This window comes from Bos javanicus, chromosome 11 (genome assembly GCF_032452875.1).
Source record: "Bos javanicus breed banteng chromosome 11, ARS-OSU_banteng_1.0, whole genome shotgun sequence".
In the NCBI taxonomy this organism is placed as follows: Eukaryota; Metazoa; Chordata; class Mammalia; order Artiodactyla; family Bovidae; genus Bos; species Bos javanicus.
In genome coordinates this window covers 26698656-26712281 of record NC_083878.1, presented here as the reverse complement: position 1 = coordinate 26712281, position 13626 = coordinate 26698656, and the positions used below count along the sequence as shown (strand labels likewise).

Below are 13626 nucleotides of genomic sequence, written 5' to 3'. Positions count from 1 at the left end.
GCCTGAGTAGTATGCAGTGAGTAGCGGCAGGCTAGAGATGCTACGCAGAAATTGGATAAATTCTAAAAATCGTATTTTGAAAGCTATAGAGCTATGGAAGCAAAGAGAAGAGGTAAACTTAAATTCTAGAGATTCCTTCTCATGTGAACTGAGATAGCTAACTGTTTGTTCCTGAGAGCAATTGCTAAGTATGGGCATGTTTTTAGGATTAGTTTTTTTCCAGGCAGAGGGAATCCAGAGGGGAAAAGAGAAATCAGAAGAACTTTTAACAGTTGTGTGGGCTAGTTCGACAGATGGAAATTGAGGTAAGCCCAAAATGCAGAGCCTTTTTTTTTTCCTTCACTGTACATTTGGGCTTCCCAGGTGGCGCGAGAGGTAAAGAATCTACCTGCCAATGCAGAAGAGGTAAGAGACATGGGTTCGATCCCTGGGTCAGAAAGATCCTCTGGAGGAGGGCATAGCAACCCACTCCAGTATCCTTGCCTGGAGAATCCCATGGACAGAGGAGCCTGGCAGGCCACAGTCCCTAGCATCACACAGAGTCAGATACGACTGAAGTGACACAGCACAGACACTTGCTAAGTGATGGGGCAGTGTCAGAGGCTGGAGTCAGCCTGGTATAACTGAGCAAAATCTCTTGCACTTTCACAGTACTTAGACTTGCTAGGTTCTCAAACGTCTTGATTTCAGGACCCCTGTTCAATGCTAAAAATTACTGAAGATAGCAAGGAGATTTTGTTTCAGTGGATTGTATTTGTTGATATTTACTGTATCAGAAATTCAGAAATTAAAAAATAAGAGAAATTTAAAATATTTACTAATATAAAAACAATAATAATAAACTCATTGAATGTTAATATAAATAATACTAGAAAGAGTTAATTGTTTTATATTTTTGTAAATCTTTGGCTTAATAGCAGACAATGGAATATCCATATCTGCTTCTGCCTTCAGTTTGTTGGAAAGTGTTGTTTTGGTTGAAGTAAATGAAGAAAATCTAGTTTTACACAAGTATGTAGCTGGAAAAAGCGGAGAAAGCAATGACACCCCAATCCAGTACTCTTGCCTGGAAAATCCCATGGATGGAGGAAAAGGAAAGAGTTATGATAGAGACAAGAGAACTGCTTCTAAAGTTTTTTGTTTGATTGTTTTGTATGTAGAAGTGCAGAATCAGTATCAATATAGAACAGTAGAGGACAGGAGAAGGGGAAAAAAAAGAAAAGAAAAATTGCTAAAGACTGTGTTGCTCTCAAGTCACTTAATCAAAAGAGGTAAAATACTCAAGTTATTTGAAAATACTTTTGTTGAATGGACTTTAGACTAATACCCCCTTGAGACTGAACCAGAAAGGCTATGGTGCCTGCAATCTGTGGGGTTATACTTTACTTGGGAGAGAAAAAAATTAACAAATAGCTAATACAATATGATACAAAATTCAGTGCTAAAACTGTAGGATATAAACTACAAATCTGTAGGACTTATCAGAGAAAGATCCAAGGAGGCAACATGAATCAATGTTCCCCTTCTCATCATTATAATTTTTCCTTTAAAGGAATCCAGGGCACAAGTAGAAGCAGAGAAGTCATGGTTTACATGCTGCTGCTGCTAAGTTGCTTCAGTCGTGTCCGACTCTGTGCAACCCCAAGACAGCAGCCTACCAGGCTCCCCGTCCCTGGGATCCTCCAGGCAAGAACATTGGAGTGGGTTGCCATTTCCTTCTCCAATTCATGAAAGTGAAAAGCGAAAGTGAAGTCGCTCAGTCGTGTCCGACTCTTAGCGACCCCATGGACTGCAGCCTACCAGGCTCCTCCGTCCATGGGATTTTCCAGGCAAGAGTACTGGAGTGGGATGCCATCGCCTTCTCCGTGTGGTTTACATAAATTCATGCTATTTCTCAATCATACATAATAGCAGTACAACAAATCCCCACTAAATTCTGATTAAGTTGTCAAACACTAAAGTAAAACCAAACTCCAAGATTGATCAAAATATTATTTGCCTTTCTTTGACTATCACAATTAAAAATGATGCTTAAGTTTGAAGTCTAGGTTCTACTACATCTTTCAGTAGGAACTATGGGAGCCCCGGGAAATGACAATGACATGGCAATGACACAGAAATCTGGCCCCCACCACCAAAGGCTTCCAACAAACCATGAATTTGCCACCAGGAGCAAAGACTCCACCTGATTCAGAACAAGCAGACTGTGAGCACGTGCAGCATCTCCAATGTACAGAAAACATCCACATTTTCCCACACACATACACAGACAGAACGATCGGGAGCTTCTCTTAATTCCTTCTATGACTATCCCCACTCCCCAGGATATAACACGAATACTTAGACTCAAGGCTAGGAGTAGCAAGTGAAGGGTGAGAAAGGAGAACACAAAAGAGAAGAGAGGAATTTCCCTGGCATTCCAGAGGTTGGGACTTCACCTTCTAATAAGGGGGGTACCGGTTTGAACCCTGGCTGGGGAGCTAGGATTCCACATGCCTTGGGGCCATAAAATCAGAATATAAACAGGAAAAGCAAGACTGTAACAAATTCAACAGATGACTTTAAAAATGGTCCACATTAAAAAAAAAATTTTTTTAATAAATTAAAAAGACACACACATACAAATACTAAATTCATTCAATCATCAAATATTTTATTCACATCAAGCATTCACAGAGTGTGGCAACACATATAGCCAAACAAATGTCCAAATATCCACTATTCTCTGTGGAAAGACTGTCCAAATCCACACTATTTTCCTAAAGACAGAAATACTCAGTTGAGCTTTTTGTGTGGCTAATGCTTATTTAAGCAATTTATAAATATCACTATAGCCATAAGCTTGAGAAACACATTGAGTACCTTAGAGAAAGGGCTATGTAAAAAACACAAATCAATATTACTACCGTATTATTGTGCAAAAAGCAGCACTTCTCAAAAAAGAAAAAAAAATTGAAATAAAACCCACATTTGGTTTTAGACTATTAAAAGACAATGCGTTCTTTCACCCCATCCTTGCTCCCTAAATCCCCACTCCATTAGATTGTCAACTACCTTTCAGAAACCCTAGAGAGCCCATTTTCCAGTGACCTTTAATCAGTCTCTTCTGAGACACAATCCACTGGACAGAATTCTATTCCATTTGCCAAAGTTATTTTCTTGCACTCCAAGTTACCACTTTTAGTTTCAATTTCTACCATGAACTTTTAAAATTCATTGCTCGTCATTTTGGAGAAATGCTACCTTTAACAAATATAGTAGAAGAGGCATAAATTCTTGTGTGACTGTTTACTAAATATTAATTTTTAAGCAAATTTTTATCTGAGTATCAGTTTCCTCGCCACTTGCAAAATTGTTCAGAAGACTAAATGAGAAGAATATTCACAAAGTCCCTAACACTGTAAGGGATGCAAAAAAAAAAGGTAGCTATCTGAAAGAAGATAAAGCAATACTATTCAGAATTTGTTGGGAGGAGGAAGGCTTGCTTGGCACATCCTCTGCTAAAACTTGAAAGCATCTAAATTAAGCACATCCCTTCAAATATAGAAAGGAGGGGAAAACTAGTAGGTTTATAACAAAGACATAAACTACCTTCTGGTATTAATACCTTGGTTAAGTACTAATACATGTTATGAATCTAGAAAGGATACTAGGGTTTATTTCGGTCTTTCCTCATGATAGCAGCACCTTTTATCAAGGAGAATCATTACAACTCCATAATTTTTTATTTCAAATAAAAATTTTTACAGTGAATTAAAAAGAGATGTCTTCTAAATGTTCCTTCCATGGTAAATAGTAAGAAAATGCAGAGGACTCTGTTTATGGCTTAGGAGCATGTGTACCTAATGTTGTGTCAAAAGAAAAAATTGCCCTGACAACTCGGAGCCAGAAAGTCGGACAACTGGAAACATATAGCTCAGAAAACTACCATCTAGAGACCTAACCTACCCCTGGAAATCTTTTCTAACTACCCTCTAGAAGTCTTTCTAATAAAGGCTACACACACACACACACACTGCAATTCTCAAGATGGCCTATGAGCCAAATCCAGACCAGTGTTGCATACTATCACCAGCTCCCCACTCTCACCGGGGCCTCCAACAGTCTCAATTGTTGGTTGCTCAGATGTGTCTGACTCTTTTGCAACCCAACGGACTATAGCCTGCCAGGCTACTCTTTCCATGGGATTTTCCAAGCAAGAATACTGGAGTGGTTAGCTTTCCCTTCTCCATGGGATCCTTATAGTCTCAGGGCTGCTGACCATTACCTATGCCTGCTAACTGAACCTTAAAATTTATTTTTCAACAGAACTTATAAATTACCTATGCTCAAGCTCAATTTTCTTCCATTGACTGAGTTTTTAACTTCTTTATACTCCCACAACCTAATATAGGCCTAGAATGATTTGATCTTTGACTTCTTTCAAGTGTATTGGGGGAATTAACAGATTAATATCTAACAGTGATGTGAGTTCCTTGGACAAAAGCACTGTTTAAAAATAAACTACTTTATATTTTTTCAGTAGTAAAATTAATTGCTCATTTTTCCCACAGTATTGTCCTAAGCAATTTGAGATTTTATCACAGCTTTCAGTTAAAAAAAAAACAAAATTATCACTCAATTTGGAAATTAAAGAGTATTCACTTTTTTCAAAATAAAAATGACACTGCCTAATAGAAGCCTAATACAATAAAAAAAAATCAAATGTTGAAAAGTATAAAGAAGAATGTGATAACCATCCATAACTCCAATACCCCAACAAAACACTGTGAACATTTAGACACAGTTCTATGCATACACCTTTTCATACTGCTCATGGGGTTCTCAGGGCAAGAATGCTGGAGTGGTCTGCCATTCCCTTCTGCAGCGGACCACGCTTTGTCTGGACATGACTTAGCGACTGAACAACAACAACTATGCATCCACATAGCTACTTCATTAGTAGCTATGTACTTCACAGAAATAGAATCATATTCCCTGTAGTAATTTTTTAACCCAATATCCTTTAAAGCCTTGTACAGCTATAAAATATTCCATTTCATGAAATATCCATAATTAACCAGCCATCTAAAATTAAAGTTTGTTTTTTCCAGTTATTCACTGTACTATAATGAATTCCTTTACATTCCACCTTTACATTTTGGCTGCATTATTTCTTAGAAAAAGAATTATTAATCAGATGATATGGGTACTAAAAATTATGAAAGATATCGCCGGACTGCCTCTAGAAAAGTAGAATCAATGTACCCTCCCACCAATGGTAGATGAGAATGCAGACGTACCTGCAATTCACTGATTATTGTTTATCGTTGCTCATCTTCGCCAATTTGATGATAATTCTCACTGTTTTAATTGCATTTCATTACTTCTTTACTAGTAAAATAATCATTTGATGTCTTTATAGAGCATTGGCATTGTTTTTGTGAATTACTTTTTTCTAATTTTCACTATGCTTTGTCTTTTTCTTATAGATCTACAGCCTGCTTTTGCTATTTCTTTGTGGGGACTCTTCACACAATAAAGAGAATACATCTTTGTCCACGTATATGTCATAAATAATAATTACCAGTTTGTCATTTCTCTTTCAACTTTTTTGCTACTTTTTGAATAAAGTGACTTTAAATCTTTATTTAGTCAATCTATTTTTAAATTCATAGGACTGGGGTCACACTTAGAAAGGCCTTACTTATTTCAATATCTTAAAAGTATTCATCTGAAATATCTAGAAGTGTTAGAATTTGTTAATTAAATATTTAACTATCTTAAATTAACTTTGGTAATTACATAGTATAAAGCAAGTGATTTGATTTGTTATTTTTTTCTAAATTCCTAGACAATACTATTTATTGAAGAATTCATCCTTTCCACTCCCACTGAAATTCCATCTTTATCACATAATAAATCACATGTATTTTTGTCTTTCTGAAGTTTCTTTTCTAAAACACTGACTTACATATGTATTTCTGCAGTAATATCATACTTTTCATAATGTGACTTTGCACTATGTTTTCATGTACAAAATAACGTAAAACATTAAAACACAAAAATATTTCCTATTTTGTGTTATTTTCCAATGTCAAAGATATTAAAAAGGTCTTAGAATAAATGAGACATGATATTAGTATTAACAACAAAATACTAATAGAAACATTACCTACAGTTTACACAGTATTTTCACATTACCTAATATTATGTTTACTACACTAAAAGGTAGTTATTGTTTCTTATTCAATTGTAAACAGTTAAGATCTGTTTAAAAACTTGCCTATAATCACACAGCAAGTAACTGGCAGAGCTAAAACCTCAGCTTCATATTCCAGAATGCTTCCATGACCCCACTACATTAAAAATAGAGCAATTACCCACAAAAGACCAAAGTTCTCATTTTTTAATCACATACTCTTACCAAGAATATATACATACACTTACATAAATGTATATATGTCTACATACATAGATATAAACACAATATGCCTTTATTTGAATGAGGAAAAACTTTAAATCCAATCTGACACTCCTGAAGCTGAAATAATTCCACCAATATTACAGACCTTAACTACATAACACAATAAAAATGAAAAAGAAAAACTAAAAATTTGGATTGTATTTCCTAAGAGACAGTCAACTTTGGTCTCCCAAATATAGGTAGAAATTGAAAACATTTTGTATTTCAACAAGAATATTTGCTTAATTACTAACCCAAAATAGATGAGTTTTGGATACATCACAAAACAGGTCCCACTATGAGACCCCTAGAAAGAACCAAGAAGCAGGAGACTGCAGCTGTGTGCATTAAAAGTCCAGGTTAGACCCAGGATTTGTTGGGGAGAAAAAAAATCACCATTTTCACATGAAAGAGTATACAAGGTAGAAAGTCTATAAATTTCTCTAGGTTGATGTCATGAGACATCAACCATCACAAAGTCCTGTTGTGTAGCTCAGCGAGGAGAAAAAAAATTATTTCAAAGAATAGCAGAAGGAATGTTACCAATATATTTCTCAGATTTAAGTAGCACTGTTGTGCTAGCCAGGACTCCTGATTCACAGGAGATTATTGCAATAATATACAGTAACCATTGACTTCCAAACCCTTTAATGGCTTATACACATTATATTGTATATATTGTATCAATAAATTATATGAGAAGTATTAATCATTTGTCCATGCTGTCAAAAGGACAACGTGATTAAAAAAAAACAGTTCAAATGAAGCAATTATGTTCCCCTCACCAAGTAGCAAACAGTCGTACTATATACTATGCAGTAAAATTTGGATTAAGGGCTGAAGAGAATCATTTTTTTTTTAAAAATCATTTCAGTGGAGGAAAGAGATGAGGTGGAGAAAGAGAAAGTGCTTTCAGAAGAGATACGGCATGATGATTGGAGGTCAGGGACTGGCTGGAAAGGAGGCTCAGCCTGCAGAGAAAACAGAAGCCAGAGATCTGCCACAGAGTACTCTCTTGTGACCCAAAGTATCTGCGTGACATGTTACATGAAACACAAAAGAAGCCAGCACCTCCTCTGAAGTGAAGGATGCATCCTATACTTATCCCTAGGGAGCTTGATGGCATCCTCTTTCCAGGCACAATGAATCAATAGCAGACACGATCTTTCCACAAAGTAGCTTTGATACTTTAAAAAGAAGTTATGTTCTCAAGTACCAGACTCCAAAGACGAAATATGAACACCTATCCCTAGTTAGAGGTAAGCAAAAAAGAAGTTTGACTTTCAAAATAATTTGTTTTTCACAACAGCAAATATAAGTATATAAAAATAAGACTGGGGTAGTATCCTATAGAGCAATGAATTATTATGCAGAAAAGACTGTGTGAGGTTCATTTTAATTTCTCCCTACAACATTCAAAGGAATGCAAATACTGAAAGGATATCTCAACAACATAAAACACTTTGCAAGTCATACATTTAAAATAATAGAGGCAAACATAAGGAATATTTTCTTTTCTAATATATCACCAAATAAGAAAATATCTAGAGGTTTCATTTATTTTCCAAAATTAAAGATTTTTCCAAATCTTTTTGATGAAAGCACAAACAACTTCAAGCAGTAAGACTGATCCTCTCCTCTTTGAAAATTTATAATGAATAAAAGCATTACTTGTTTTTGAAGTTAACTGGAAATTGAGATTAATGGTTCCAGTAAACACAAATATATTTTATATATATTCTCATATGTATGTTTTGTATAAACATGTACAGGGGGTTGTTAACTATAAAGTACTTTAATTAAATTATTTTTTTTATTATCAGGAAGTTATGTTAACCCAGAAACTAATTCCTGAATAAATGGATAATTCCACCTACTGGTTCTCTCCTGGTATCATATTAAAAACGTTTTTTCCTCATCTTCAGCATGATTTAGGAACTGTTTTTTCTGTATAGAAACAAGACCAAAAGTATTCCTGTATTTAAAGCTAGAAGTATGAAAATTAAACTGATACTTACAGTTAAAAAATGAACTAAACACATCAGTTAAGAAAATCTATTTATTAGTGAATTGCTGAATATATTAAATATGTAAGAAATAAATCAGAGATAAACGTTTAAACATACATTTTTCTTGTTTACGTGATGAAAGCTTAGGCTTACTATTCAAGTTATTTAGTCCAATTATATTGAGCTGAGATAGACTTGTGATCGTAGCACCCTCTGCTGGGCCTTCCTGTCACAAACTCAGTCTAATGTCATTGTGCCTGCTCAGTGGTGTCCAACTCTGCGACACCGTGGATTGTAGCCCACCAGGCTGTTATGTCCGTGGAATGTTCCAGGCAAGAAAACTGGAGTCAGTTACCATTTCCTACCAGGGAATCTTCCCAATCCCAGGGACTGAATCCATGTCTCCTCTGTCTCCTGCATTAGCAGGCAGATTCTTTAGCGCTGAGTCACCTGGGAAGCCCCTAATGTCACCACTACAGTACAATCAAATATTTGAGACATCAAGTGAAAAATCACTTTTTCAAAACTTGATCACTTTAAGCCTTGACAAAAATTATATGAAAGTTATAATCAAGACTTAACTTTAACAGGACTTTACCAATTTTACATTAAGTTGAAATATCATTATAGATTTTTCTTAAAGAGTAATATAAATACTACAAAACATGTTTTAATAAGCTTTATTCTTATCACCTCTTCTATTACTTAGAAGTTACTGAATTATTACTTAGGCTATACATTCAGGTTTTTAAGACCATATTTATGACAAAACATTTTAGTAAATTACTGTTTCTGTAATTTGATCTATTTTCCCACCTTGTTCAATCAAAATACTTTACTTTTACAACATCAAGATAATCCTTGATAATACTATCTTCATTATTAGAAAAAAACTGCAAAGCTTTATAGGTACTCATCACTGTAACAACAGATTCATTTACTGAGTATCAGCTATGAGGGATGTAGTATGTTATACACTTCAATACATTATATCCAGTTCTAAGAGATGAAAAAAACTGAGGCTCCTGGAGATAATATAAAATGGCTTGAGATTAATTTCAGAACCAAGAAACTAGGTGGTTCTAATTCCAAAGACTCAAGTCTTTCTACCAAACAATGACCAGCAGTGGAAACAAAAAAAAAAAACATAACCATACAATATCTCCATTTGTCAACGCAACAACAACTTGAGGAGGAGGGTAGGTGCAGACAAGTTGATGGGAAAAAATGTTTGAGAAGTATATATATATTATTCATATACAAAATAATAGCTTAGACCTTAAGGAAAAAAAATTTTTTTTACATAATGCTGCCAGCTAGTGGCCCTATTTCATACTGAGCCACTGGGAACAATACTTGATTTTCACATTACCAAACCAAAAATCCATATTCAGGACTTCCTGGCAGTCCAGTGGTTAAGACTGCACTTCTGCTACAGAAAAGTGTGGGTTCCACAAGATCCTGCATGTCATGTGGCATGGCCAAAAAACAAAAAAATTTTTTAATTCATATATAGCATTTTAGGATGATGTTCCTAAATTACACATGCATAAGTCTGACCTGCTTCCCTGGTGGTTCAGATGGGAAAGAATCCGCCTGCAATGCTAGAGACCTGGGTTCGATCCCTGGGCTGGGAAGATGCCCTGGAGGAGGGCATGGCAACCCACTCCAGTATTCTTGCCTGAAGAATTCCCGTAGACAGAGAAGCCTGGCAAGCTACAGTCCATAGAGTCACAAAGAGTTGGACACAACTGAGCGACTAAGCACAGCAAAGCCCGACTTAATGATATCTACATTATCAAAGAACTAAAGGAGAACGTCTCAACTACCACTAGCATTCCTTACCAAGACCCAACCAGTCCATCCTAAAGGAGACCAGTCCTGGGTGTTCATTGGAAGGACTGATGTTGAAGCTCCAATGCTTTGGCCACCTGATGTGAAGAGCTGACTCATCTGAAAAGACCCTGATGCTGGGAAAGATTAAGGGCAGGAGGAGAAGGGGATGACAGATGAGATGGTTGGATGGGATCACCGACTCAGTGGACATGAGTTTGGGTAGGCTCCAGGAGTTGGTGAAGGACAGGAAGGCTTGGAGTGCTGCGGTCCAAGGAGCAAAGAGTTGGAGGGTTGCAAAGAGTCGGACACGACTGAGCGACTGAACTGAACTGAACCGAACCCAGACCTTGCCCCAACCCCCAGTAAAAATATTAGGAAAGAACTCAGCCAGCATCAGCATATAAAAACTAAAAGGTATGCCTATCACTGTCCACAAAAAATAAAATTACATTATTTTAAATATTTTAGGATATTTAGACTTCTTAGTGACAAAATACATAAATATTTTTCTCGGCAATCAAAAGCTTGCCATTATGTGGGCATAAGAACAAGATTATTGCCTGAGTATTGCTGGACATTATTCTATGCTGATCTAAAATGAGTACTTCTTGCTGAGTATGTTATTTTAGTTCATACAATAAGTGGTTACAGTTATAAAATTTCTTTTGAGAAGAAAAGCACTTGAAGATAATTTTTACATTTAAAATGGTCATATTTCACTGATAATCCACTATCTTAAGGAAAATAGCCTATGCAGCACACAGAAAGAAGTACACAGCTTCTATCATGGTATATTATTTAATATCATGATATAAAGAGATTCTTGTTTGATTTCTATCATTGTATGACATTATGATTAAATTATTTTCTCAGTGGAGAAATCCATCATGATGTAATTAAAGGCTTAGATCAAAAGATAATATATTCTATAATATTATAATAATGAATAAAACAAAAATATTCTATTAAAGTATATTAGCAGCAAGGAAAAATGTTCTGGGTTTATTCTCCAGTGAAAGAGAGCAAGAAGTGGAAATGCACATACCTGAAACACAGCAAAGAAGGGAGAGACAGCCCCTCTGTCGGACTGATTAATTGAAAAGGTCAAAATGGGATAGTACTAGAGAATCCAGGGTTCCTTCTGTCCTACTTAGTTCAATCAAAATAGTTTATTTTACCACATCAGAATAATCCTCAATAATATTATCTTCATTATTAGAAAAAACTTAAACGCTTTAGAGGTACTCACCACAGGTAATAATAAAAAATTTCATTTACTGAGTATAAACTATGAGGAATGTAGTACATTACACACTTTATATACATTATATTCAGTTCTAAGAGATGAAAAAGAATGAGGCCCTGGAGACAATATAAATTGCTCAAGATTAATTTCAGAACCAAGATTCAAATGCATGTGGGTCGTACACACACAAAACTGCCAAGTATAAACACAGCCTTATCCCACTTAGTAGGTGCATCTTACATGAGGCTTATTATGCAGCTAAAAACAGCAGGAGTTTCTATGATACACCCACATACATACGCTAGTCAATAAACACTGAAAAAAAAATGATTAAAAATTGACTTTTAAAACACTAAAATTATTTCTATAAAGTAAGTATATAACTTACAGACATTTCCTGTATTGTCAAAGCTGGTAAGAACATCTTCAACATTCAGAGATCCACTATTATGCCTAGAAAAGAATAAAGCATTTTCTTTAATGACTCTGACATATTAACATTTATTAATTATTTAAAGCTGAGACTATGCATTGTGACATACTGAATACTAACAAACCTTTCCATGTTGTGCTTTTAAAGTATTTCTGCCCACTAGCTGCTGCTGCTGCTGCTGCTGCTGCTGCTGCTGCTGCTAAGTCGCTTCAGAAGTCTGACTCTATGCGACCCCATAGATGGCAGCCCACCAGGCTCTCCCATCCCTGCGATTCTCCAGGCAAGAACACCGGAGTCGGGTGTCATTTCCTTCTCCAATGCATGAAAGTGAAAAGGGAAAGTGAAGTCACTCAGTTGTGTCCAACTCTCCTCAACCCCATAGACTGTAGCCTACCAGGCTCCTCCATCCGTGGGATTTTCCAGGCAAGAGTACTGGAGTGGGTTGCCATTTCCTTCTCCAGCTGCCCACTAGAGGGAGAAGGAAAAGAACAGACTAGTCTTTGGGATATTTAATGCAATGGCATTTCTTGATGATTAATCTACATTTTAAAGTACTAATAATTATTTTATTATTTTAATTATATAAGTGTGAGATAAATTATTTATCTTTTTAGAGATAACAAAACTCCACACTTCGAGAATCTAAAAATAAGTAATTGACCTCCATAACCACACTCCATAACACATAATTTCCTCTTTAATGGCCCAACAAATTCAGAACTATAGTCACAAAGAACTAACCAACTTTCAAGTCTGCACATTCCATTTATGGGGAGTTCTATGTGCCAGGGGGCAAATGTTTTGTATCTTGCCCACTGATCTTAATTCTGTTCCTTTTCATCTCTCTTCACTTGATGGCCCTTTAAATATTTGATAACTGCTATTTTACTAATAGTTATAAAAGATACTATTCTTCATAAACAAATGAACCCAACTGTCAACAGGTCATAGAGTCTGAGTTACTTTTCCAGTGGTGATTAAAAAAAGTTGTTGCTAATACATCTACAATCTTCTACATGCTCCCTTATATAACTTACAGCTGTAGTTCTTTAGGATGGCAAAGCCTTTGACCGTGTGGATCACAATAAACGGCGGAAAATTCTGAAAGAGATGGGAATATCAGACCACCTGACCTGCCTCTTGAGAAACCTGTATGCAGGTCAGGAAGCAACTGTTAGAACTGGACATGGAACAACAGACTGCTCCAAATAGGAAAAGGAGTACGTCAAGGCTGTATATTGTCACCCTGCTTATTTAACTTATATGCAGAGTACATCATGAGAAATGCTGAGCTGGAAGAAGCACAAGCTGGAATCAACATTGCCGGGAGAAATATCAATAACCTCAGATATGCAGATGACACCACCCTTATGGCAGAAAGTGAAGAGGAACTAAAAAACCTCTTGATGAAAGTGAAAGAAGAGAGTGAAAAAGTTGGCTTAAAGCTCAACCTTCACAAAACTAAGAAAGATTATGGCATCTGGTCCCATCACTTCATGGGAAATAGATGAGGAAACAGTGGAAACAGTGTCAGACTTTATTTTGGGGGGCTCCAAAATCACTGCAGATGGTGATTGCAGCAATGAAATTAAAAGACACTTACTCCTTGGAAGAAAAGTTATGACCAACCTAGATAGCATATTGAAAAGCAGAGACA

The 13626-nt window shown here is 36.0% G+C and overlaps 1 protein-coding gene across 3 annotated transcripts in view; it reads right to left on the bottom strand.

Annotated features, from left to right (window-relative positions):
* Nucleotides 1–13626, bottom strand: part of CAMKMT (calmodulin-lysine N-methyltransferase) — a 421278-nt gene that overhangs the window by 383616 nt on the left and 24036 nt on the right. For all 3 annotated transcript variants that reach the window (XM_061432238.1, XM_061432237.1, XM_061432239.1), the window contains exon 3: nt 11925–11989. In XM_061432238.1, coding sequence (XP_061288222.1) covers nt 11925–11989 — 65 coding nt within the window. The remainder of the gene's footprint in view (nt 1–11924; nt 11990–13626) is intronic.